Source organism: Rhinopithecus bieti, unplaced genomic scaffold, assembly GCF_001698545.2.
Source record: "Rhinopithecus bieti isolate Rb0 unplaced genomic scaffold, ASM169854v2 scaffold_25304, whole genome shotgun sequence".
Classification (NCBI taxonomy): domain Eukaryota; kingdom Metazoa; phylum Chordata; class Mammalia; order Primates; family Cercopithecidae; genus Rhinopithecus; species Rhinopithecus bieti.
Genome location: NW_016811568.1, coordinates 213534 through 238319, shown reverse-complemented (window position 1 = coordinate 238319; position 24786 = coordinate 213534). Strand labels below are relative to the sequence as shown.

Genomic DNA, 24786 nt, shown 5'->3' with positions numbered 1-24786 from the left:
TTGGGTGGCGGATGCGGGAGGGGGACGACGAAAGGAGAGGGAAAAGATCCTGGCTAACACGGTGAAACCCCGGCTCTACTAAAAATACAAAAAAAAAAAAACTAGCCGGGCGGAGGTGGCGGGCGCCTGTAGTCCCAGCTACTCGGGAGGCTGAGGCAGGAGAATGGCGTAAACCCAGGAGGCGGAGCTTGCAGTGAGCTGAGATCCGGCCACTGCACTCCAGCCTGGGCGACAGAGCAAGACTCCGTCTCAACAAAAAAAAAAAAAAAAAAAAAAAAAAAAAATACCCAAGATTCATCGTTAGTCACTAAATCTGGAAGACCAACACTTCCAGACATCAAGACATAAGAGGAAACTCAGCCGCTAGGGTTGGGTGGTGGTGGCGCAGTAGAACAGACTAGCAGATCCGGAGGCAGACCCCGCTGTACGTGGATCCTTGATTTATGAAAAAAAAAAAGGGGCCACTTGGTGTAGCAGGAGAAGGACAGTTTATAAAATAACAGGTTCTGAATCAGGTAGATATCCTTATGGAGAAATACAGATCTTGCACTCTTACCTCCAATTCATATAAAAATTAATTCCAGGTGGATTAGGTACCTGTGTGTAAAGAGTAAAAAATAAAGCTTCTAGCAGACAACATAGGAGAATATCTTCATGATTTTGAGGTAGGACAAAGATTTACAGGACTTAAAATGTCTAACTGTAAAGGAAAAGACTAATAATTTGGATTTCACTGAAATTAAGAGCTTGTGCTATCACTAGATACCATTAAGAGAGAATAGGCAAACCACAGAGTGGGAGAAGGCATCTGAAAAGCATATATCCAATAAAGGGGTCATCTCCAGAATAAAGAATTCCTCTAATCAATAAGATGACAGACACTCCAAATGAAAAAGAGGTAAGAATTGTGAATTGAATGTCACAAAAAAGACTATCCAAATTGCCAATAAATGTAAGGAGAGGCGCTCAATCTCATTAATCACCTGGGAAGTGCAAATGAAAACTACAATGAGATACACTAGAAGGGCTTAAAAAATTGACATTATATGTGTTTGGTAAGGATGTAGAACTGGAAGTCGTGTTCACTGCTGATGGAGTGGAGAATGGCCAACTATCTGGAAATGCGCACAACCTCTGACCCAGCAGTGACATCCCTAAAAATGCAGTCACGTTTCCTGAAAGATGTGTGTACAAGGAGGTTCACAGCAGCACCTTTCATAATAACCAAAGCCAGAAAGCAGCTAAAAAGTTCATCTGCAATAATCTAGTCATACAATGGAACACGATAAAGTATGAGAACGAACAATCTGTAATTCTACATGACAACATAAATGATTCTTACACATGATATTGATCAAAAGAAGTCAGACACAAAACAGTGTATACTACAAGACTCTCCTTCTATTAATATAGAGGAGGCAAAATATCTGAGGTGACTAAGATGGTGGTTACCCTTGGAAGGCTGGAAGGCTTGGGGGAAGGAGCAGGTTAGTGATTGCAAAGGGCCCAAGAGAAGTTTCTGAGGTCTTGGTTCTGTACTTTGAACTGTCTGCTGGCTACATGGGTGTGTTTACTCTGTGAAGTCACTGAACTGTGTATTTATGATTTGTATACTTTTTGACATGCACATTGTAATCTTTTTTTTTTTTCTTCTTGAGACGGAGTCTCACTCACTCTGTCACCCAGGCTGGAGTGCAGTGGTGCAATCTTGGCTCACTACAACCTCCGCTTCCCAGGTTCAGGCGACTGTCCTGCCTCAGCCTCCTAAGTAGCTGGGATTATAGGTGTGCACCACCATGTCCAGCTAATTTTTGTTTGTTTGTATGTATGTATGTATGTATGTATGTATGTATGTATGTATGTATGTATTTTGAGATGGAGTCTCACTCTGCTGCCCAAGCTGGAGTTCAATGGTGCGATCTCCACTCAACACAATCTCCACCTCCAGGGTTCAAGCGAGTCTCCTGCCTCAGCCTCCCGACTAGCTGGGATTACAGGCATGCACCACCACGCCTGGCTAATTTTTGTATTTTTAGTAGAGACAGGGTTTCATCATATTGATTAGGCTGGTCTCGAACTCCTGACCTCAGGTGATCTGCTCGCCTCGGGCTCCCAAAGAGCTAGGATTACAGGCGTGAGCCACCATGCCCGGCCTTCCCAGCCAGACTTCTAAGCATGTACTTTGATAAGTTTACTGAAATGACGAACAATAGGCAGATTAAACTCCAGTGACAGAATTCAGAAAAGTGGTTACCTTGGTTGGGGGCAGGAAGAGCAGGGAGGGCCTTAAGAAGGCTTCTGTGAGTACTGGGAATGTTCTATTTCTTGATTGGGTGGGTGTTGCATGGGTGACTTCACTTCAAGCCGTAAGTTAAAATGTGTGCATTTTTCTGCACGTATGTTGTATTTTGATAAAATCAATGTCTTCAAAACATTTTTGGAGGGCATGGAAGTTACAAATGTAATGACATCAGCCCAGAGCACTTCAATAAACCAAAAAGAAGAGAGACCTCATCAATGCCTCCTGCTCTCAGCCTAGATTCACCTTTCCCAGAAAGCCCACCCTGACTTCCCCCAAGACCAGCTCAGGAGTTCACCCTAGCTCACTGTCCTGAAGACCTGGTCCCAGGAAGAACTGTTAAGGGAAGGTTGAAATGAATAGGAAAAATGATGTGTCTTCAGTGTCTGTGGACCCCCAGGTCGTCTAGCCCACAAGTGAGGATGGTGTTCTTTCCCCACCTGGAGCCCAGTCCTCCTCATGAGAAGATCAATGTCAAGCTCAAGAAGGGCTGCTGTCTAGGTTCCTTGCCAAAATGTATGCTCCCTGAGGACAAGGCAAATGTCCTGCTTAGAGAAGGCGCTCAGTCATGTTTGCTGAATGAGTGAATCAAGGGATGAATCTCTTATCTGTGGTCACCAGAAACAGAGGTAAGACATAAAAAGTACACTGGGCTTCCCTGCGCCCTTTGTCCCGTAGACTATTGTGATGTCCCTCAGGAAACATATCAGTGTCACTACAGGGAACGCTCTGATTCATTCTCAGCTCATCTCTGCCGTTACTGAGATACGGAAACAAATAAGAGATGTGGTAATGCTTGAACATACCTGATGTATTCAGCAGTCTACCCACAGTGGGCCACAGAGTAAAACATACCTGTTTCTGCTAGAGTAGCCTGAGGTCAGCATGTTGTGAACTAGCTGATAACAAGGACTGGGAATTACCCATTTGAGAGTTCCCAAGGCTGGCTCCTAGCCACACATATGGGAGGTGCTTGATAACCACAATCCCTGCCCTGGGTCTGACCTGAGCTCCTTGTGGACAGGCACAGATTTTCTTTTACTTTTATTCTTTCCATTTCTTTTCTTTAACTCTGTAGCTTGGCAAAGGCACTGGCTTTTATATCTGGACTCACAGTGCTGTGATGGACACAAGATGCCCAATAAATTCCTTTTGAGTAAATAAAAGAACCAGGAGACATAACCAGGGGATTCTAAGAATTTTTATGACCACTGGAAGAGCAGAAAAGTTGCATATTAACCCCCAAATACAGTAGCTCTGCTATCAGTGAACCAATCTTCTTATTACCTCATATTACCTTCATATTACCTCAGGAGACCAAAATGTCCTGCTTACAAGGCTTATGGTATTAAGGCCACAAGGGGAGGAATTTTGGTCTGTTTTATCGGTTGCTGGAAGTCCTGGTGAAATGAGCAACTGAATGAATGCCTACCCCTCTAGGTGGGCAGCACCTGAGTAGGAAGGGGGCTCATAACTGCTTTTGCATCTTAACTCCTGGTTAGGTAAGTGCTCAGGGGAGGTTTACAGAAGGGAACTGAAGGGTACTCACGGCCAGGAAGCCCAGCTTGCCTCCACACCGGGTCTTGAGCCCCATGGCAGCAGTCAGATGGATCTCAACCAGTGTGTTCGGTGGGATTTTCTCCTCTGCACATTCAGCCAGGTTTACGGCACACAATGCCATGTGTACATCAGAACAGGCAGATCCTGCAGGAAGCTTCCCTAGGGTGGGCAGAAACAGACATTATCATTGATGGAACCCCAAAACCAAACTTTTTCCTGCTCTCTCCAGCACAATCAAAGTAAGAGAGGAACCAGGGGAGAAACGAGGTGAACTTTGTGATCAGATAGGCCCGATCACAGGATGGGATGCCAGGCTCTGTGATGTTCTGGCTACCTCGCAGGATAGCTGGGAACATGGCACCCGGTTCTATTGCACCCAGAGCCGCCACGATTGCAGGTTGTTGTACAGCACTCAGAGGCGCACAGGGCAGCATTTCCCAAAACAGTGTCAGCAGCACAGCCCCACTCTGTGTTTCCAAACATTCAACAGAGGTAATGAAATGTTTTTTTAGACAAACTGATTTGACTTTATTTTCATTAAAAAACCTTCACAATGTGGCTGGGTGCCAGTGGCTCACACCTATAATCCCAGCGCTTTGGGAGACCAAGGCCGGCGGATCACTTGAGGCCAGGAGTTCGAGACCAGCCTGGCAAACACAGCGAAACCCCATCTCTACTAAAAATAGAAAAAATTAGCTGGACGTGGTGGCGCACACCTGTAATTGCAGCTACTCAGAAGGCTGAGGCAGAATTGCTTGAGCCTGGGACGCGGAGGTTGCAGTGAGCTAAGATCACACCACTGCACTCCAGCCTGGGCAACAGAGTGAGACTCTGTCCCCCAAAAAAGCCAAAAAAAAGAACCCGCCTTCACAATACACAAGCACACACCCATTTGAGGGGGAAGTGACATAAACTGAGCAAGGACAGCTGAACACATGTTGGGTTAGTGGGTGGGAGGCCAGGAAGGCTGACCACACCCTCCCCAATGAGAGGTGCACAGTGGCCCATCGGGGACTGATCCCCTAATCAGGGGACAAAGTATCCTTGCACAGGCACAAGGGCCTATCACAGCTCTCCTGAGGCTTTCATACTGTTGCCAGCTTTGGTCCCTGCTACAAGGGCAAGCAGTCTCCTTGCCTCAGGGGCGGCCACAGGAAGTGCCCATGTCAAGATGTAGACAGTGGCAAAGCCAGGCTTTCCCATGCTCATCCAGCCCTGTGTTCCCTCTCCTGGGCTGCCTTGCCCCCCATCTCTTTATCAGCATAGGGAGATCTCAGCCTCCACACTCCATTCTGTACTGGCCTCAGGTGTTCCTCCTACAGGAGACACTGGGCTTTTACCGTCACAGGGAGGGAGGGGAGAGGGCAGTGTGGCAACCATACTGTAGTTACCTCTGTCCTCTCAGTGTCTCACACAGGGTATGCCAGTGAGTATGGAGGGAATGAGTGATGTAAAGCTTCTCAGTTGGAATTCTCCAGAACTTGGCAGCAACGAGGACACAGCCTGATCAGAGACCTGAGTATGGGCTTATTCTGTCCCAAGGGCACACTGAGGAACAGACAAGATAACAGCGGAGCAAATTTGCAGATAGGGACCTTCTACTAAAATTCTACCATGAGCCCACATATTAAAGCTGCACACTGACCCCGCTGTCTCATCTCCTGGTCACTCCTGCATCACTGGCCTGGCTCTGTTCCACTTTTGGCTGAAGCTCCTTGCTGCTACCAGGGCATCTAACACCTTCCAGTTACCACATCCTACTGTTATTCCTGGCCCTCATCTTACTGCGTGTCCCAGCAACAATCTCCCCTCCTCAACTCTGCCCTTGCTCCTCCAACACTCAGCCTCTCAGTGTCTCCTCAGACCTCTCCAACTGCTCCTCTTAGGCAGCCTCTGCCCCTGACTCCCCGTCCTCTATCTGTTCATCTCTGTGTGCATGTGCTATGGCATGATCATAGCTCACTGCAGCCTCGACCTACCTCCCAAGCTCAAGTGATCCTCCCACCTTGGCCTCTCAAGTAGCTGGAACCACAGGTGCACACCACAAAGACCAGCTAATTTTTGAATTTTTTTGTAGAGATGCAGTCTCCCTGTGTTTTCCAGGCTGGTGGGAAACTCCTGGGCTCAAGCAACCTTCCTTCCTTGACCTCCCAAAGTTCTGGGATTACAGACGTGAATTGCTGTGCCAGTCTTTATCCTTTTCTTTCTTTTTGAGATGGAATTTTGCTCTTGCTGCCCAGGCTAGAATGCAGTGGTACCATCTTGGCTCACTACAACCTCCACCTCTTGGGTTCAAGTGATTCTCTTGCCTTAGCCTCCCAAGTAACTGGGATTATAGGCACGTGCCACCACACTTGGATTCATTTTTGTATTTTTACTAGAGACAGGGTTTTGCCATGTTGGCCAGGCTGGTCTCGAACTCCTGACCTCAGGTGATCCACCCGCCTTGGCCTCCCAAAGTGCTGGGACTACAGGCATGAGCCAGCTACCATGCCCAGCCTGACTCTTCTAAACTTGAGAAGCACAAACCTGATCATATCACTATTTTCCTAACGCTCTTCACTGAATCCTACTGATACACTACAAGATCCCCAGCCTGGCATCCAAATCCTTCATGGTCTGAGCACTGCCCTTGTGCCCTGGCTCCCTCTAGGACCACTGAAGACTTATTCCCAAGAGCCACCCCAGGTGGGGCTCCTCCTTGGGAACATCCCTGTGCCCAGAAGGCTCATATCCTGCAGAGCTGGTGACCTCTATGCATTCTTCCATGCAAAGTCAAGACTCTTACTTCCCTAGAAAGCCTTTCTTGAAACCCTCCAAAAGGGGACCCACTCCCTCCCAACGAAAACATGTTCCTTCTGCTAAAGTCTAACATACTCACACTGAACTGTCATTCATTTGCTGACCTCTCTGCCTTTCTATTACAGCAGGAGCTTAATGAATGAAATAAATGATCATATTTCACTGACTCTAAGATGTCAGCAATTTTAAATCTCACTATTAAGTATCACTAAAGAAAAACACTGCCACTTATCTACAATGTGCCACTGTTTATAGGACACATCCTGAGTATAGTGATGTTACTGTGAAAACACGTGTATCTGAGAACTGATGAGCTAAAGCAAAGAGCCATCCTTACAGCTGTGGAAACAGGTAGAAGCTTGGTCTAGCCACTCTAAAAGAGCAGCGTTAAAAGGACTTCAGCTAGGGTGCAGAACTGGCAAATCAAGCTAAGGAGGAGAGGTAGCATAATATGCCTTGCAGCAAGCAAGGCAGCAGCAGCCGCCCCGTCACCTGTGATGTGCAGCTGATGCAGCCGGTGATAGGCCAGAGCCGCATCCCGGGCGCTGGTCTTAGCTTCATCTTCAAAGCCTGCCTCAGTGGCTGGCGTGGCCCGCCGGCACTGGAAGACTTTCTTGAGCAGCCAGCGCACCAGGCGTAGCTTCTGCAGGCTGTAGCGGATCACGTTCCAGGAGAGGCTGCAGGCCAGGTCCAGGCGGGAGGTGGGCAGTGCCCGGCCCAAAACTGCCAGGCAGGTTTGTAGGTTGGCGGCAGCAGCTGCAAAATCTCCCTACAAAATATCAAGAGGTGTTAACGGTCACTGGCCTTGCTCTGGCTTTTTGTTTTGATATACACTTCTACTCCCCTCACCCCCCATTATCAGAGGAATTAGTGCATACTCATAAAAACAAGGAAAACTTCAGAAAGCTATAAGAAAGTAAAATAAAACCACCTATAATCTCATTCCCCAGGAAGAAGCCCTGCTGACATTCTGAGGTATTTCCTTCCAGACTTTTTACTGGATTGGAGATTGTAGCACTGGCGTTCTTTTTTTTTTTTTTTTTCTTTTTGAGACCGGGAGTTCTTGCTCTGTCCGCCCAGCCCCCAACACGGAGTGCAGTGGGGCAGGATCTCCGGCTCCACTGCGCAAGCTCCGCCTCCGGGTTTACGACCCATCTCTCTGCCTCAGGCCGCTCCCGAGTAGGTGGGACTACAGGCGCCCAGCGCCACCTCGCCCGGCAGTTTTTTGTATTTTTTTAGTGACGACGGGGTTTCCAAGCCGTGTTCACGCAGGACGGTCCTCGATCTCCCTGACCTCTCGTGATCCCGCCCCCGTCTCAGGGCCTCCGCAAAGTGGATGGGATTACGGCTTGAGCCACCGCGCCCCGGCCCTTAGTACTGCGGTCTTTCGTTTCCGAGCAAAATGCTGGTCAGAGTTCCTCAGAAGTAGGCACTTTCCTTTTCTTTTTTTTTTTTGTATTTTAGTAGAGACGGGGTTTCACCATGTTGGTCAGGCTGGTCTTGGACCCCTGACCTCAAGTGATCTACCTGCCTTAGCCTTCCAAAGTGCTGGGATTACGGGTGTGAGCCACCGCGCCCGGCCAGCAGTATCTTTTAGACATAAGACGGGTGACACAGATTTAGATGAACTTTAGGCTTTCAGGGTCTCAAAGTGCAGCCCCCAGAGGCCATTAATAGCATCAGTTCTTAGGAGCTTGTTAGAAATGCGAGCACTTGGACCTTACCCCAGGGCTACTGAATCAGAACCTCAGGTGTTGCAACCCTCTAGGTGATTCTCATGCCATGTCTGCTAAAGTGATTTTCTTTTCATTTTTAGAGACGGGGGTTTTGCTGTGTTGCCCAGGCTGGTCTTAAACTCCTGGGCTCAAGCAATACCCATTCCTCAGCCTCCCGAGTAGCTGGGATTTACAGGTGTGAGCCACAGTAGCCGGCTTCATGCCTGCTGAAGTTTGAGAACCATGGTTTCAGGCAAACTCACAGCTAAACTACCTTACTCTAGGATTCAGATGAACTAATCTTTGTCAACCTGAGAGGGTTTAATGGAGAGTCTAGGCACTGTACTGAAGAACGCTCGCTTTCTCTCTGTCACTGCTAGAGACTGTAAGACAGGCTAAGACAGGCTATACTGTCTTGGGAAATTAAATTCTCCTATTTTCCTCTATTGGGCAGCTGGTATACTACCTGTGCTTTGTTTCCCCCATCATTACAGGACTGGACAAGGGAAAAGAAAAGATGTCCTCAGAGCAACAGTCTCTAAGGTGGCTCTATCTTTTCAGTCAGAAGTACCTGTAACTTGAAGATTCCAAAGGAGGCAGGTGTTCCCTGGCTCCTCCCCTGCCTTTCCCTCAAAGGTGCACTATTCCCAAGCCCCAATCTTTGGCTCTCACCCCTCCTGACTCCCCAGTCCAATTCTCCCTAAGAACCCTCTCCTGACAGACAAGCTTCCCAAACACTCTGGCCCCGCCCCTCCTCTGTCCCCATGGCCTGCCTCCCAATCACTGCTCACTCTACAGAGGCCTCTTCCAGCTTTTCCAGGCAACATGGCCTAGATGGAGTCCACTCTATTTTGGAGCTTCTCTTATCCTTGAGTCAATGTCACTATCACTTCCCTTCCAAATACTACATTTCAAATATTTATTCTGTTGAAACCTTTCCTTTTAATGCCAGGTCCTTGCCATCATCTCTTACTCAGCCTATTTCATAGAGCCCCCTGACTCAGCCAGGCGTGGTGGCTCATGCCTATAATCCCAACATTTTGGGAGGTCAAGGTGAGAGGATCACTTGAGCCTAGGAGTTTGGGACCAGCCAGACAACATAGTGAGACCTTGTCTCTACTTAAAAAAGAGCACCCTAACTTGTTTCCATGTTCCATGCATTTCACATCTCCCTTCTACCTATCCTTCACAGCCACCAGAATGATGCTGATAAAACACACACCTGAACCTGCCTCTAGGATATACATCTTGGGATGTTATGCTCAGGGAACAGGCCTCTTAAAATCACATCTATATTCTGAGACCCATAGCCCCAGCAAGGCTGACAGTTCCAGGATGGCCAATCAGATTCTCACTAACGGCTCTGCAACTTGCAGAGGTGGGGAGGGCATGCCCATGGCTCACTGCTGCTGAGGAGTGTTCTGGTTCTTGTTCCTCTTGAAATGTGGATGTTTAACTCTTCCTCAATGCTGTGAGTTGCCCCAGAATTTTTTCCATAAACTCCCTGTTGATTTCAAATGAAAACTTTCAGCTAGTTTTCCTGCTCAAAAACCTTCCCTGGTTCTATAGAGAATTGGGAATAAAGCCCCAAATCAGTTCCCAGTGAAAGCCCTGTCCATTTTGGGCCTAGACACACTACCAGCCTTTGCCTTCAACTCTCTGTGACACACCCTACACTCAACACACCCTGGAACCTGCCAGTCACCAAATAGCCTGTCTATTCATGCCTTTGGGTGGGTCCTTCTGCCACCTCCGCCCTTCCTTCCTGCTCTTGGCAGCCCCACTCAAGCCCTGGAACCCCTCCCTCAGAACCCAACTTTATTATTCCTCTGTCATACCAGAGACATAGATCATCTCATGTCCCTGGAATTAATTATCTATGCAGAGGCGCCCTCTCCACTGCTCTGTGACTGTTCAGCAGCAGGGTCCCTTTTTCCTTTCAGTTACCACAAGCATCTATCATAGGCCTTTCTTCGACATGAGTTGCTGAATTATTGGTCAAGTCTAGGGGAGGATGGGGAAGGGCGGACACAGAACTCACTCTGGCGAGATCCAGGTCTGCCTGTTTCCGGTGCCTCCAGAAGGTGACCGAGGAGCGGGAGTGTGGCCGGATCACTGGCTCCCCATGGACCAGCAGCTTCACAAAGACGCTCAGGACAATCACACCATTTACCAGCCATAAGAGAAGAGTAGGCATCATCCAGTCAAACCAGCCCCCAGAACCTAAGAAGGAGTGTCTCAGCAGAGCCTGCCAGGAAAGGCCTTGCGGAGCAGCCAGGCACCTGACAGACCCCAGCACTATCACAGGAAAGAGTCTTCTACTGCATTTTCAGAAGAAATGGTGAATAATTCTATAATCTAAACGGGGCTAATGACTGTAGCCCTTGTCATTATGGAGCTGAGTGCTACAAAAATCTTTGTTAGCTTGAAAGGGTTAAGGCATTGGTTTTGCAACCTCAGGTAAAAAACACCATATCCTCCTTCAAGTAGGTACCACCCTCCACGCCAGGGTATTTAGAGTAGTGCGGGCCCCTGATTTGTTTTGCTCATTCTGGCTGAACATGGGCTTGCCTTGTTACTTCCAAAACGGAACTTATGCCAGTCCCTATCAGAAGCAAGCAGGGGGGCCGCTATAAAACCCCTTTGGGACCTGGTAGCCAAGCCAAGAAGTTTGTACACAGGGTCCTTCTCCTGCCATAGTGGTCCAGCCATGCCCAGGTGGTGCAAGGGGCCGCCACCTACCTGACTCAAATGACAGGACACTGCGGCCAGAGCCTGAGTGTGGGTGCTGGTCAGAGTCGTGAGCCCCTCCCCACTGCAGCAGGGAAGTCAGAGGGTTAAAGGAGAGGCACAGGAAGGTGAGGACACACAGAAGAATCCGTGAGCGGTCTACCATGCCCAGTGCCACAGGAGGAGAGTCCGGCTCATCTTTGACCTTCAAAACAAGGCTTTGAGGTTGGAATAAATACTGCATAGGTTTTTACAGCACTTTATAAATACATATATATATTGAGAAATGGTTATGAGGTTTAAATTCAAGTCTATTAACTCAGGACTAAGGCCAGATGGGAACTGAGAGGCCTATAATTCACTAACTGCTGCTCAAACACTGGCACATTCACCTGCTTGCTAACTGAGAAAAGTACATGTGCCAAAGAACAAAGGTAGAAGAGATTTTCTTTTAAAATAGAGCTCTACCACAAAAGAGAACACACTGTATGATTCTGTTTCTGTATAATTCCAGAACAGGCAAAACGAATCTAAAGTAACAGGAAACCGATGAATCAGTCATTGTCTGAGGCTGGAGAGGGGTGTGGGAAACTACCTGCAAAGGTGTACAAAAGAGCTTTTTGGGGTGATGGAAATGTTCTCTATCTTGATTATAGTGACAGTTACATAGCACTGTACATTATGTTAAAACTCTTGGTACTGTACATTTAAAGTAGGTATATTTTATTGCATTTAAATTATACCTCAATAAAGTTGATCAAAGACCATATTTAGTGTGAATCTATCTAAAGGATATTTTACCTGTTCTAAAACAGTACCATTGTCTACACCCACCCCACTCTCCATTTTATAGCAGGAGGGCTGGAGCCAGATCTCCCCTGCGCCCCAATGTGTATATAGCATGTCATTTCTTTTCAATATTTTAAAACCATTTTTCTTCTGATGACTCAGAAGCCGAGCTAATTCAATTTATATGTCAAACAGCCTGTTGTTGCCAAACAGAATCACATTTATAAGAATATTTCAAAAACAGAGCATCCTTAGTAAAATTAAGTATGTGATACAATAAACAGCTTAGTCAAAAACAAACACTAGAAGGGAACTTTGTGCTTACAGAGTCAGAAACTTCCAAAGTCAAAATACAGTACAGAACCCAGTGGTCTCCACAGGTTCCCAGGAAGATCATTAGGCTCACAGCCTCTCTTAAGTAATTCCATTAAACTACCATTGCCAGGGGCTTTCTTTGACGATTAAAGGCCCATAGGTAAAATGTTATCTGTTAGACTGCAAATTGTAATCATTTCTGAAAAGAGGACCCAGAGGCAGCCTCATCCTAAACGAATTGATCAGCCTCCCAAAGTGGTCTTGCCAGGCCCATTAAAGGCAGAGTGAAGCAATGAGGTGCCTTCAGCAGCTCCCAACGCTCCCACAACAGCTACTCCGCATTCTTGTTCTGGATCTGGCACTCATTACTCTCTGACGGGGCCTATCAGCAAGGACCAGTTAAACCTGAGGGATGTTTTCCCCCAGAGTCAGTTTTCTCTCTCTTTATTCTCCAGGATCTGGTTAATTTCACAGAATTCCTGTTTCTCTCCAGGCTAGGCCCTCTGAACAAGCAGCCTGGCCTCATAACTGTGACCTCCCAGCTACTTTCTTAGGGGAAATGGGAAAGATTCCAAGGATCAGGAGATTTCAAAAGTCTGTACCTTTGCATCATCCAACAAAGGGCTTCCTGGCTCAGAGTCAATGGAGTAGGGAGAGAAGCCAGCCTGGGACCCTGAGTCAGAGGCTGGGGGGGACATCAGAAGGACATTCTGATTAAAGTCCTCGATCTTCAGGTCCACCTCAGTGTCCACCAGACTGCCTAGGTCGATGCCCTTTAGAAGCTCTGCAAAGAAAACCCCACCTGGTGAAAATGATCTGCTTTTACAAAGCCCCACCCGGGCCGGGCTGACAACCCTGTTCTCAGCACACTTACTGTTCTTTTGATTTGCCAGCTTCAGCACCATGTTCTCCTGGCGCAGTTTATGATTGACCTGCTGCAAGTATTTGATGTAATCAATGGCCTTCCTCAGAACGCCAGACTTGTGCATCTGGGTAGGAAGATAAGTGAAAACACAGTGAGATCAGTGCAGGCTACAGGGTGAAAAGAGCAGAGCCCCAGCACTTGGGATGAGAGCATGGCTCTGTGAGGGCAGAAACCAAGTTCAGATGCTGGCCCTCCCAATGATTAGCTGTGCCACTCGGAAGAAGTTACTCCATACCTCTGAACCTCACTTTCCACCTCATTAACACAGAGATAATGAGAGTCCGTGAATCACAGGCTTGCAGCCTGGCTAAATCAGATAATGAGTGTAAAGAGCTTAGCCCCGAGCCTGGCAAATAGTTGACACTCAATAAATATTAGCTATTGTTCCTACTTCTTATAATAATCCTAGCATCAAAACAAACTTTAAGGAAAACAAATGACAAAACACCACAGCATTGTTGGACAGCTATCTTTTTTTTTTTTTCCAAGACAGAGTTTCGCTCTTGTTGCCCAGGCTGGAGTACAATGGCACCATCTTGGCTCACTGCAACCTCTGCCTCCCAGGTTCAAGCAATTCTCCTGCCTCAGCCTCCTGAGTAGCTGGGATTACAGGTGCCCGCCACCACACCTGACTAATTTTTTGTATTTTTAGTAGAGATGGGGTTTCACAATGTTGGCCAGGCTGGTCTTGAACTCCTGGCCTCGTGATCCACCCACCCCAGCTTCCCAAAGCGCTGGGATTACAGGCGTGAGCCATAGCACCTGGCCTGGACAGTTATCTTAGATTTTTACTTAGGATGTATACCTTTCAGATTTGTAGGCAACAAGGAAAATAATGAAATTTTCTTTCAAAATAGGGTTTAAACATAGATAGGTTTTAAAATAAAATCTCCTACTTTCCAGAAGACACATTCAGTGAAACACCAGAAACATTTGGAAAATCAATTTCCTCTATTTGTTGCTGGTCAAAGACTCAACCTCTTTTTTCTTTCTTTTCCCTAAAAGGTAACCCCTAAACACAGCTAAAATGATGCCATCAGCTGACTCCAAGGCACACACAGTCCTGTATCTGGAACTACTGAGTGGCAGGCATCTTTCTCTGCCTCTGACAGTGGAGTCCCCCATCACTGCAGAGCACAGCCGAAGGAGTCAAAGGTCTCAGTGGGTCACTGCCTCATCAACCCTCACCAGTACCCTTATGTTTTTTAATATTTTATAATCTTGACACAATACCTAGATGCTTTAATAAAAAAGTGCCTCTAACTCGGTCTTATATTCACTTACCTTGAGTCTGGGACTTCTCTAAGCTCCTGAAGCAAAAACAGGTAGAGGGGACATGGTAGAACATAAAACACGATTTTGCTTGGTACCCACCTTGGCATCTGTCCCCATGACCAGGTCTTTCAATTCGATGATTTTGTCATTGATGGAGGAGCGATATCGTTTCTCAATGATATTGTGGGTTGTCCGCCTTTCTCCTTCTTTGGGGGGCTCAAGCTGCTTGACTCCCCCAGGTACCTGCTTAATGGGCACTTTCTCTTGCCCCATCATTACAGGCATTGTGGTCAGAATGGTCCCACTGCTGCCCACCAGGGTCTAGAATAGGCACAGGTATAGAGCACAATGAACCCTTTGTTAGTCTGCATAAAGCAACCTCAACACAGACCTGCCTACCCTGGCCAAGTGTTGCCAGACCTGGCAGTACTTCATGAGGTCTGAGACTCTTCCTGAGTTAATCAAATCAGGCCCCAAGAAGCCTCAGGAGCCACGGCACCTCGGTTACTACCTACCTTCAGAATCAACACTGATAAACTACACAAGAGGATTAACATGGCTAAATATGTTTTAAGTTTTGATCTAGGTATGCCAGAAACAAGTCATATGATTTCTGCTCTGCTGTTAAACTGTTAACCATTTCTAAACTTGTACACGGTGAACCACAAGTTGGTACCGGAGAAAACTTTCTCCTAGTGGATGACACATTTTTTCCCTCTCAAATGACAATTAAGCACATTACTGCATTTCTTTATACAATTTCGCCATCAAAAAGCTTAAGGGCAGAAGTGACACTCTCAGAGCCATTTGATGAAGTAAATAGGCCAACCATGGAGGTCCCCCCTTTTTATTCTTCATCTCTGTTTTCTCCTCTTATTTTTCCTAACTTTATTTTCTTTCCTTTTTTTTTTTGAGACGGAGTTTTGCTCTCGTTGCTCAGGCTAGAATGCAATGGCGCGATCTCGGCTCACCGCAAACTCTGCCTCCCGGGGTTCAAGCGATTCTGCTGCCTCAGCCTCCGGAGTAGCTGGGATTACAGGCATGTGCCAACACGCCTGGCTAATTTTGTATTTTTAGTAGAGACAGGGTTTCTCCATGTTGGTCAGGCTGGTCTAGAACTCCTGACCTCAGGTGATCTGCCCGCCTCAGTCTCCCAAAGTGCTGGGATTACAAGCATGAGATACCACGCCCAGATCTTTTTTTTTTTTTTTGAGACAGAGTCTCACTCTGTTGCCCAAGCTGGAGTGCAGTGACGTGATCGCAGCTCACTACAACCTCCACCCCCCGGGTTCAAGTGATTCTCCTGCCTCAGCCTCCTGAGTAGCTGAAATTACAGGCATCCGCTACCATGCCTGGCTCATTTTCGCATTTTCATTAGAGATGGAGTTTCATCGTGTTGACCAGGCTGGTCTCGAACCACTGACCTCAGGTGATCTGCCTGCCTCAGCCTCCCAAAGTGCTGGCATTACAGGCATGAGCCACTGGGTCCGGACCAATTTTAGTTTATTTTCTTGAATGATGGCCTCAATATCTAATCGGCCAATAAATAAATTAAAAGGTGCCCAATTTCATTAGTTGCCAATAAGTACGTTATGCACAATAAATACCACACATCTTAAGTTTATAGCTTGATGAATTTTACATATGTACACAATGTATATAACCACCCAGACCAAGATATAGCCCATTTCTACCAGCTCAGCTCAGAAGGTTCCTGCATGCCCCTCCCCTCCTTGGCACCACTGCTGACTTCTAGCACCATAGCTTCATTTTGTCTCTTTTTGAACTTTATATAAATGGAATCATTAGCATGAACTCTTTTGTGATGGTCTCCTTTGGCTTGACACACTATTTCTGAGGGACAGCCCCATGTTGTTTCATGCATCAGTAGCTTTTTTTTTTTTGAGAGTCAGTCTCGTTCTGTCATCCAGGCTGGAGTGCAGTGGTGCGATCTCGGTTCTCTGCAACCTCTACCTCTCAGGTTCAAGCAATTCTCCTGCCTCAGCCTCCTGAGTAGCTGGGATTACAGGCACGTGCCACCATACCCGGCTAATTTTATATTTTAGTAGAGATGGGGTTTCACCATGTTGGCCAGGCTGGTCTCAAACTCCTGACCTCAGGTGATCCACCCCCTTTGGCCTCCCAAAGTGCTGAGATTACAGGCGTGAGCCACCGTGCCTGTCAGCCGTTCTTTTTTTTTTAACTGCTAGGCACAATTTCATTGTATGAATATATCACAATGTGCTTATTCTCCTATGGATGGACATTTGAGTTGCTTCCAGTTCTTGGCTTTTATGAATAAAGCCAGTGCTTCCAAATTTTAATCACCATTTACTCTATCAGATTCTCATGCTATAGGATGCTGAAAGTTGCTAAGAACCTACAACTGAAGGATGGGGTACCTTCCATGTCCCTCACCTTGGAGCCCTTCCCTGCCTGGTGGCCCTAGGGTCCTTAGCAGGACCTAAGAGGTGAATGGTCCTGTGTGGAGCTATTAGCCAAGAAGAGAGGGTCCTTCTGCTATTCTTTTCTTCTTCCTTGTAGACCCCAGTCTCCCACATCTAACACAGCTTGGTAATACTTTCTCGAGGGAAAAAAACGACTAAGAGGAGTGACATTTACAATTTGACTGATTCGTGCTATAGACCCTCCCATACCTACTCAGCATATAGATTTAACATCTCTGAAGACTAACACCTCCAGGAATAAAGGGGGAAGGTGGGGAAGAAGGCAGCTCTTACTGGTACTTGAAGGGCAGCCGTCTGGATAGGGGTGGTAAGGGCGGTGAGGGCTGGGTTCTGGACCGCAGCCATAACAGGGCTGCCATCTGTCTTCAGCGTGGTCAAAACAAGGGAATCTGTCTTGATGATCTGAGGCTGGACCAGGACCTGGATGAAGACGGAAGAAAAGGAAAAGGATGATAGCATTATCCTTCTGTTATGAATTCCTTTCTTACTGCATAGACCTTCCAAGAGAGAATGAGAAATGATATAATTTTTTTGAAATTGAGAATAAAAAAACAAACAGGAAATCTCATAGAGGCCATTTCGAAAGCCGGCTATTTTGTATAGCCTGAATACTGGGTTCAGTTGGAGAAAGAGGGGCTAGCTAAAGAGGGTCCTGGCTTCTTTCTTTTTTGCTGAGATAGGGTTGCTCTCTGTTGCCCAGGCTGGAGTACAATGGCACAATCTCAGCTCACTGCAGCCTCGACCTCCCGGGCTCAAACGATCCTGCTGCCTCAGCCTCCGGAGTAGCTGGGACTACAGGCGTGTGCCAACATGCCTGGCTAATTTTTTGTATTTTTTGAGGAGACAGGGTTTCACCATGTTGCCCAGGCTGGTCCTGAACTCCTGGGCTCAAGAAATCCACCTGCCTCGGCCTCCCAAAGTGTTGAGATGACAGGTATGAGCCACGGTGCCCAGCCAGGTCATGGGTTTTAAGGCTGAAAGACTTTCAGAAGGGGGGTGCCAGTGGCCCAGCAGGAGCAGGAAGCAGGAGCAGAGCAGAGATGGGTAGAGTGGAAGGCAGAGAGGAGAGGAAAGACTCAGGAAAGCCAGACACATGGCTGAGAAGCAAAATTAATAAACCTGATTTTTTTTTTTAAAGATAAATTACTGTGTTAGTAAGAAAATATAGGTCAAGTGCGGTGGCTCATGCCTGTAATCCCAGCCCTTTGGGAGACTGAGGTAGGTGGATCACAAGGCCAGAAGTTCGAGACCAGCCTGACCAACATGGTGAAACCCTGTCTCTACTAAAAATACAAAAATTAGCTGGGTGTGGTGGTGCACGCCTGTAATCCCAGCTAGTCAGGAGGCTGAGGCAGGAGAATCGCTTGAACCCAGGAGGCAGACGTTGCACAGTGAGCTGAGATCATGCCACTGCACTCCAGCCTGGGCGACAGAGCAAGACTCTGTCTCAAAGGAAAAAAGAAAAAAAGAAAATATAGTCCATGATGATGTATGACATAAAGACATTTTTTTGTGATTATAAAAATAATACATGTCCCCCGGCTAGGCGCAGTGGCTCACGCCTGTAGTCCTAGCACTTTGGGAGGCCGAGATGGGTGCATTGCTTGAGACCAGGAGTTCAAAACCAGCCTCGCCAACCTGGAGAAGCCCCATCTCTACTAAAAATGCAAAAAATTAGCCAGGCGTGGTGGCGGGCGCTTGTAATCCTAGCTACTTGGGAGGCTGAGGCAGGAGAATCGCTTGAACCTGGTAGGCGGGGGTTGCCGGGAGCCAAGATCGCGCCACTGCACTCCAACCTGGGCAACAAGAGCAAAACTCTGTCTCAAAAAAAAAAAAAAAAAAAAAACTAAAAAAAAAATACATAAAAAAATAAAACATGCTCCCCAACCCAAAAGTAATATATGTTCAGCACCCACAGCAGAAAATATGGAAAACAGAAAACTATGAAAGCCAGGCGTGGCGGCTCACGTCTGTAATCCCAGCGCTTTGGGAGGCCGAGGCGGGTGGATCACGATGTCAGGAGTTCAAGACCAGCCTGGCCAACATAGTGAAACCCCATCTCTACTAAAAATATAGAAATTAGCCGGGTGTGGAGGCATATGCCTGTAGTCCCAGCTACTCGGGAAGCTGAGGCAGGAGAACTGCTTGAACCTGGAAGGTGGAGGTTGCAGCAAGCTGAGACCATGCCACTCCATTCCAGCTTGGGCAACAGAATGAGACTCCGTCTCAAAAAACAAAACAAAACAAAACAAAACAAACAATAAAAACAGAACACTATGAGAAAGAAAATTATCTGGGAGATACCAATTTGGCACATTTCTTTCCAGTTTTATGCCCATTACATGTGTACATAAAGTGACTGCACCAGCCTTTCCTGAGTGCCAGTGACTATCTACAGATATGGGCTCAGCCAGGTCTCTATACACTGCTCACAGGTGCATCCTGGTGCTCTAGAAGCTGCTTTGTGTACACTGTGGTTGGTCCTTCTTAGTATGTAGACCACATCTTCAACCAAGGACCAGTTAACAGCCCCATCCAGTGCCTCCTTGAATCCTTTCCAGCCACTTACCGGGACCTGCTGCACCTGTGGCGCGGCAACTGTCTGCACCGTGGCCGGGGCAAGGGTCTGCAGCGTGCCATTGGCTGTTTGTGTCAGCACCCGCTGGGCCTGTACTGTCTGCACCTGCTGCTGAATGGTGACCGGCTGTACCTGGGAGGATGTCACCAGGCTTTGGACTTGAGGCTGAAGGACTTGGGAGAAGAGGAGAAAAAAGGCACAGAGATGAGGAATGCATTCTGTCAAGTATCTCATAATGATTCCAACTCCCCACCTGCTGCTGAAGATGATGTGCGCAGCCATTTACAAGCTGGTTTAGACAACCAGAACATCCCATAAGGGCTGCATCAATTTCTGAGGGAACGAGTACAAATTGTTTTATTACTCTGGGTGCCAGGGTGGAGGAAAGGGAAGCTAGTCAGCAAATGACTGCACCCAGCAAGGGAGTTAACAGATGTTGAGAATCAACAACTCCCTGGGGCTTCATTTCCTTCCATCCTTTCTGGACGGTAAGTGTACTTTGGGAGGGCTGTCTCAGCTTTTTGCCTTTACATTCCTCTACCCGTCCCAATTCTTGAACTCCACTGAAGAACTGTAAGATTCTTTGAAATTCAGAGCAATACTAATCTCACCCAAGGCGAGCCAGAGGGAAATATGATGAAAAGGCACTGGGATGCAGCACATCACACAACGAACAAGCCCCTTTCAGTCATCCATTCCCTCAACACATATTGAGGGCCCAGCATGAAGCTTGCTACTTGAAGCTGCTGCACCTACATTAAAAGTCATATTCATCGCCATAGTGGATGCTCAGATGTTTGCTGAATGAATAGTTCTCAACTGTGGCGGCTGAGATCTGGCTGCCACCTAGCCAATTTCAAGCCTTATTCAAGTCTCCACCACTAGTTATCAGGAAAGCCCTGTGTCTACTATGCTTGCTGGATTTTTTTTTTTTTTTTTTTTGAGACAGAGTTTCGTTCTGTCACCCAGGCTGGAGTGCAGTGGCACAATCTTGGCTCACTGCATCCTCCGCCTCCTGGGTTCACGCCATTCTTCTGCCTGAGCCTCCCAAGTAGCTGGGACTACAGGTGCCCACCACCATGCCCGGCTAATTTTTTCTATTTTTTAGTAAAGAAGGGGTTTCACCAAGTTATCCAGGATGGTCTTGATCTCCTGACCTCGTGATCTGCCTGCCTTGGCCTCCCAAAATGCTAGGATTACAGGTGTGAGCCACCGTGCCTGGCCGCTTGCTGGATTTCTTAACCAAGTATTTTTGATATAGGCACAATAGATATTAAGGTATTTGAAGCTGCAGAATGTGACATGCTCCTGTACCAGTTCCTATTGACAGTTACCAGAAACTCATTCAGACAGGACCATACTGATATACCTGCCATTCCTGAAGAGGACAGAAATATTTACAGTGTCTGCAAACTGGCATATAAACTTTGGGACCAATCAACCACTACCATTCTGACTTCTGAATCACCTTGAAAGCTAGTAGCTGCATTCTGGTATATCAAAGGCTGCTGGATGATCCTTGTCTGCGGAGCGGTGCTGAATGTTGGGGTGATCATTACCGTCTGTTGTTGCAGCTGAGCTTGAGGTTGAGGCTGGGGCTGGGGGCGGGGCTGAAGAATAGGAGTTGCCCTGGGTGTGGTGGGAACTGAGGTGGGAGAAACCTTGACCTGCAGGGTTGGAGCCTGTGGGGAGGCCGTCGAGGGAGAGAAGGAAGGTAATGGGACCTGGGTGAATGACCGTTGCATTGAAGGGTCCACAGCTCCGCTGCTGCTGCCCCTGCCATTGCTGCTACTGCTGCTGCCGCTGCTGCCGCTGCTGCCACCACCACTGCCAGGAAAGGAGCTACACAGCTGCTCTGAAAACAAGTCAGGGAACTCTCCCACTTGATTACTGACAAATTGCAGCATCTCTGTGAACAAAAGAAAAGGAGTAATTTTATTGCTATCCAAAAAGTTATCTTTCAAACTTGCTTAAGAAACTAACGCATGAAAACCCAATGGCCTTCCTAAGACCGTGGCAGAAATGGGTCAGGAAACCCTTACCTCTTTCTTGTGGGGATCATCTGGGACAAGATGGCTGACCAAGGTCCCAGGACAACAGGACAGGACTTTATCTGTTTGATGTTCTTTTCCCTCCTCACTCTCACCTCCAGGCCCTTTCTCTCATTTTCTTTCTTTTTTCTTTTTTTTTTTTTGAGATGGAATATTTCTCTGTTGTCCAGGCTGGAGTGCAATGGTGCGATCTCGGCTCACTGCAACCTCTGCCTCCCGGGTTCAAGTGATTCTCCTGCCTCAGCCTCCAAAGTAGCTGGGATTACAGGTGCACGCTACCATACCTGGCTACTTTTTGTATTTTTAGTAGAGACAGGGTTTCACCATATTGATCAGGCAGATCTCAAACTCCTGACCTTAGGTGATCCACCCACCTCAGCCTCCCAAAGTGCTGGGATTACAGGTGTGAGCTACCACACCCAGCCTCTCTCATTCCCCTGATTGTTTTGATCAATCATAAAAAGAACCACCTTTGTACTAGGTGGGTGCTGTTTTGTTGAAGTACCAAGGGTCCTTTTTTACAGCTGGAGACGCTGAGGCAGCGAGTAGGGAGTCACTGTCCTAAGGCTGTGAGTATAGCGGCCTTGGCTTGTGAGGCCACCTCCAGTCCTAGCACTGCAGACTCTAACTTGCTCTAACCCCTTTCCTTCTCACCACAGGGAGGCTCTGGGCCTCCTCTCCAAGCTGAGTAACGCCATGGGCACTGTTGGTATTCTCGGAAACACTCAGGGACAACCAAGTTGATGGCCCCTAAGTCATGGAACTTCAGGGATGCAAAGAATGGAAAGACCATATATGAAATCCAGGAGAGGAAAGTAACTTGGCCAAGGTCCCACAGCTTGTTAGGGTACAGCCAGGATTAGAACCAGTTCTCTGCCTCCCAGCTTTGTGTTCTTCTACCACAACGCAGTGCAGGTGTGTTGACAGGTCAGAACACAGCAAGCCGGCCCCGCCCTGGACTCTGTGCTTCCCAGGGCCCACGCTGGCCCTTGTCTGGTTGTGCCCCTTTTCTCTGGGCAAGGGGTCTTGGCTCCAAAGGGATGTGTCCACCTGGAGACCACACTCCCCTTTCTAGATCATGTTCCGAGTAGCTGGGACCCTTAAATTCCCAGCCCAAAGGGTCTCAAGCCTGCTTCCAGGGCCTCTTCTCTGGCCAGTCTTCCCACAGGATTTCCAAAACCTAACTTAACCCACAACTACCCCCTCATCTCTCATGACTCCCTTCTTTTCATATGACTGCTCCCTATAGGAGTCAGGGGCCTCAGCTTTGTCCCAGATAATTTCAGATCTATAATTTTCTACATCGTCCACATTCTTTTCTCTTTCTAATACACTCCCAAGAAGCTACTGCTTGTTCTTGAACTATGGCCCCTCCTTTCCAAACCCTCAAGGCCATATGATGCTCTGATTTAGACACCAAAACAACAAAAAGCACCACACCACCACTATAAAAAAAAAAAAAAAAAAAAAAAGGCACCATCTCCATTCCCCCAAACCACCAACAGGATGTTCTTCTCAGGTCTCCGATGTTGTGCTGTGTGTGTGTGTTTTTTTGGTGTTGGGGGGGCAGGGGGAGGCGCTGGAGCCTGGGGTATGTTTATGTATCTGACAAACAGAAAGCTGCTGAGGCTGGGTATGGTAGCTCATGCCTGTAATCCCAGTGCATTGTGAAGCCAAGGTGGGAGGGTCACTCGAGGTTAGGAGTTTGAGACCAGCCTGGGCAACACAGTGAGACTCTGTCTGTCTGTCTGTCTCTCTTTTTTGAGACAGGGTCTTGCTCTGTCACCCAAGTTGCAGTGCAGTGTCACAATTTCAGCTCAATGCAGCCTCCGCCTCCTAGGCTCAAGTGATCCTCCCACCTCAGCCTCCCAAGGAGCTGGGACCACAGGCGTGCACCACCATGCCCAGACAATTTTTGTCTTTTCTGTAGAGACAGGGTTTCACCATGTTGCCCAGGCTGGTCTCAAACTCCTGAAAAGCAACCTGCCCGTTTTGGCTTCTCAAAGTGCTGGGACTACAGGTGTGAGCCAGGGCACCTAGCCAGATCCCTTCCCTGAACACAAAACAAACAAACAAACAAAAAAACACAAAGATTTTTTGGGCCGGGTGCAGTGGCTCACGCCTATTATCCCAGCACTTTGGGAGGCCAAGGTGGGCGGATCACGAGGTCAGGAGATCGAGATCATCCTGGCTAACACAGTGAAACCCCATCTCTACTAAAAATACAAGAAATTAGCCAGGCGTGGTGGCGGAAACCTGTAGTCCCAGCTACTCGGGAGGTTGAGGCAGGAGAATGGTGTGAACCTGGGAGGTGGAGCTTGCAGTGAGCAGAGATCGTGCCACTGCACTCCAGCCTGGGCTACAGAGTGAGACTCCGTCTCAAAAAAAAACAAAAAAAAAAAAAAAATTGTGAAGCTTACAAAGGATAGGAAAAATAAATCATAAATAAATGTAAATAGGCCGGGGTGGTGGCTTATGCTTGTAATCCCAGCACTTTGGGAGGCTGAGGTGGATGGATCACCTGAGGTCAGGTGTACGAGACCAGCCTGACAAACATGGTGAAACCCCGTCACTACTACAAAACTTAGCCAGGCATGGTGCTGGGTACCTGTAATCCCAGCTACTTGGGAGGCTGAGGCAGGAGAATTGCTTAAACCTGGGAGGCGGAGGTTGCAGTGAGCCAAGATCGAGCTACTGCACTCCAGCCTGGGTGAAACGGTGAGACTCTGTCTCAAAAAATAAATACATAAATAAATAGATAAATAAATGTAAATAAATAAATAAAGCTGCTGGGGCTTTCCAGTGTGGCCTCCATATGGGATCACTGGAGCTCAGCATTTCAATCTGGGCACCTTAAGTATCAGTCAGCTAAGCCTGCTGTGGGCAAAACAGCATCTCACCAGACTCCATTCCTCCATAGTGGTATTATTCACCAACACCATGACACAAAGCTCTGTCCTCACTCAGCCTCGTGTGAGGGAGAAATGGGCAGATTGCTACAGACATTGCAACTTGTACTAACCAATTCCAATTCCTTGACATGATTAAACTAAGAAATGTCCTCAAATTCAGTACATTTAAACAAAACGTAATTTAGTGCTGACACACTCCAAGTACAAGATTATAAAATACTTTAAGAAAATGATCGAGAGAAATCTAAGAATTTGTTGAACCTTTTAGAATTGCCCCAAAATTCCAACTAAGAAATCAACACAGAAGGTTGCAACAAAGAGCCAGAAAAACATCACTCACTGGCCGACAGTTTCCATCCATGGAAAG

General features: G+C 47.4%; 1 protein-coding gene across 2 annotated transcripts in view; it reads right to left on the bottom strand.

The window, feature by feature from the left end:
- Nucleotides 1-24786, bottom strand: part of SREBF2 (sterol regulatory element binding transcription factor 2) — a 78183-nt gene that overhangs the window by 20610 nt on the left and 32787 nt on the right. For both annotated transcript variants that reach the window (XM_017894114.1, XM_017894115.1), the window contains exons 2-11: nucleotides 20925-21365; nucleotides 19448-19629; nucleotides 17152-17298; nucleotides 14510-14731; nucleotides 13085-13199; nucleotides 12813-12994; nucleotides 11119-11311; nucleotides 10418-10599; nucleotides 7154-7430; nucleotides 3849-4018 (exon numbers count right to left, since the gene is read on the bottom strand). In XM_017894114.1, the coding sequence (XP_017749603.1) occupies nucleotides 3849-4018; nucleotides 7154-7430; nucleotides 10418-10599; nucleotides 11119-11311; nucleotides 12813-12994; nucleotides 13085-13199; nucleotides 14510-14731; nucleotides 17152-17298; nucleotides 19448-19629; nucleotides 20925-21365 (2111 nt within the window). The remainder of the gene's footprint in view (nucleotides 1-3848; nucleotides 4019-7153; nucleotides 7431-10417; nucleotides 10600-11118; nucleotides 11312-12812; nucleotides 12995-13084; nucleotides 13200-14509; nucleotides 14732-17151; nucleotides 17299-19447; nucleotides 19630-20924; nucleotides 21366-24786) is intronic.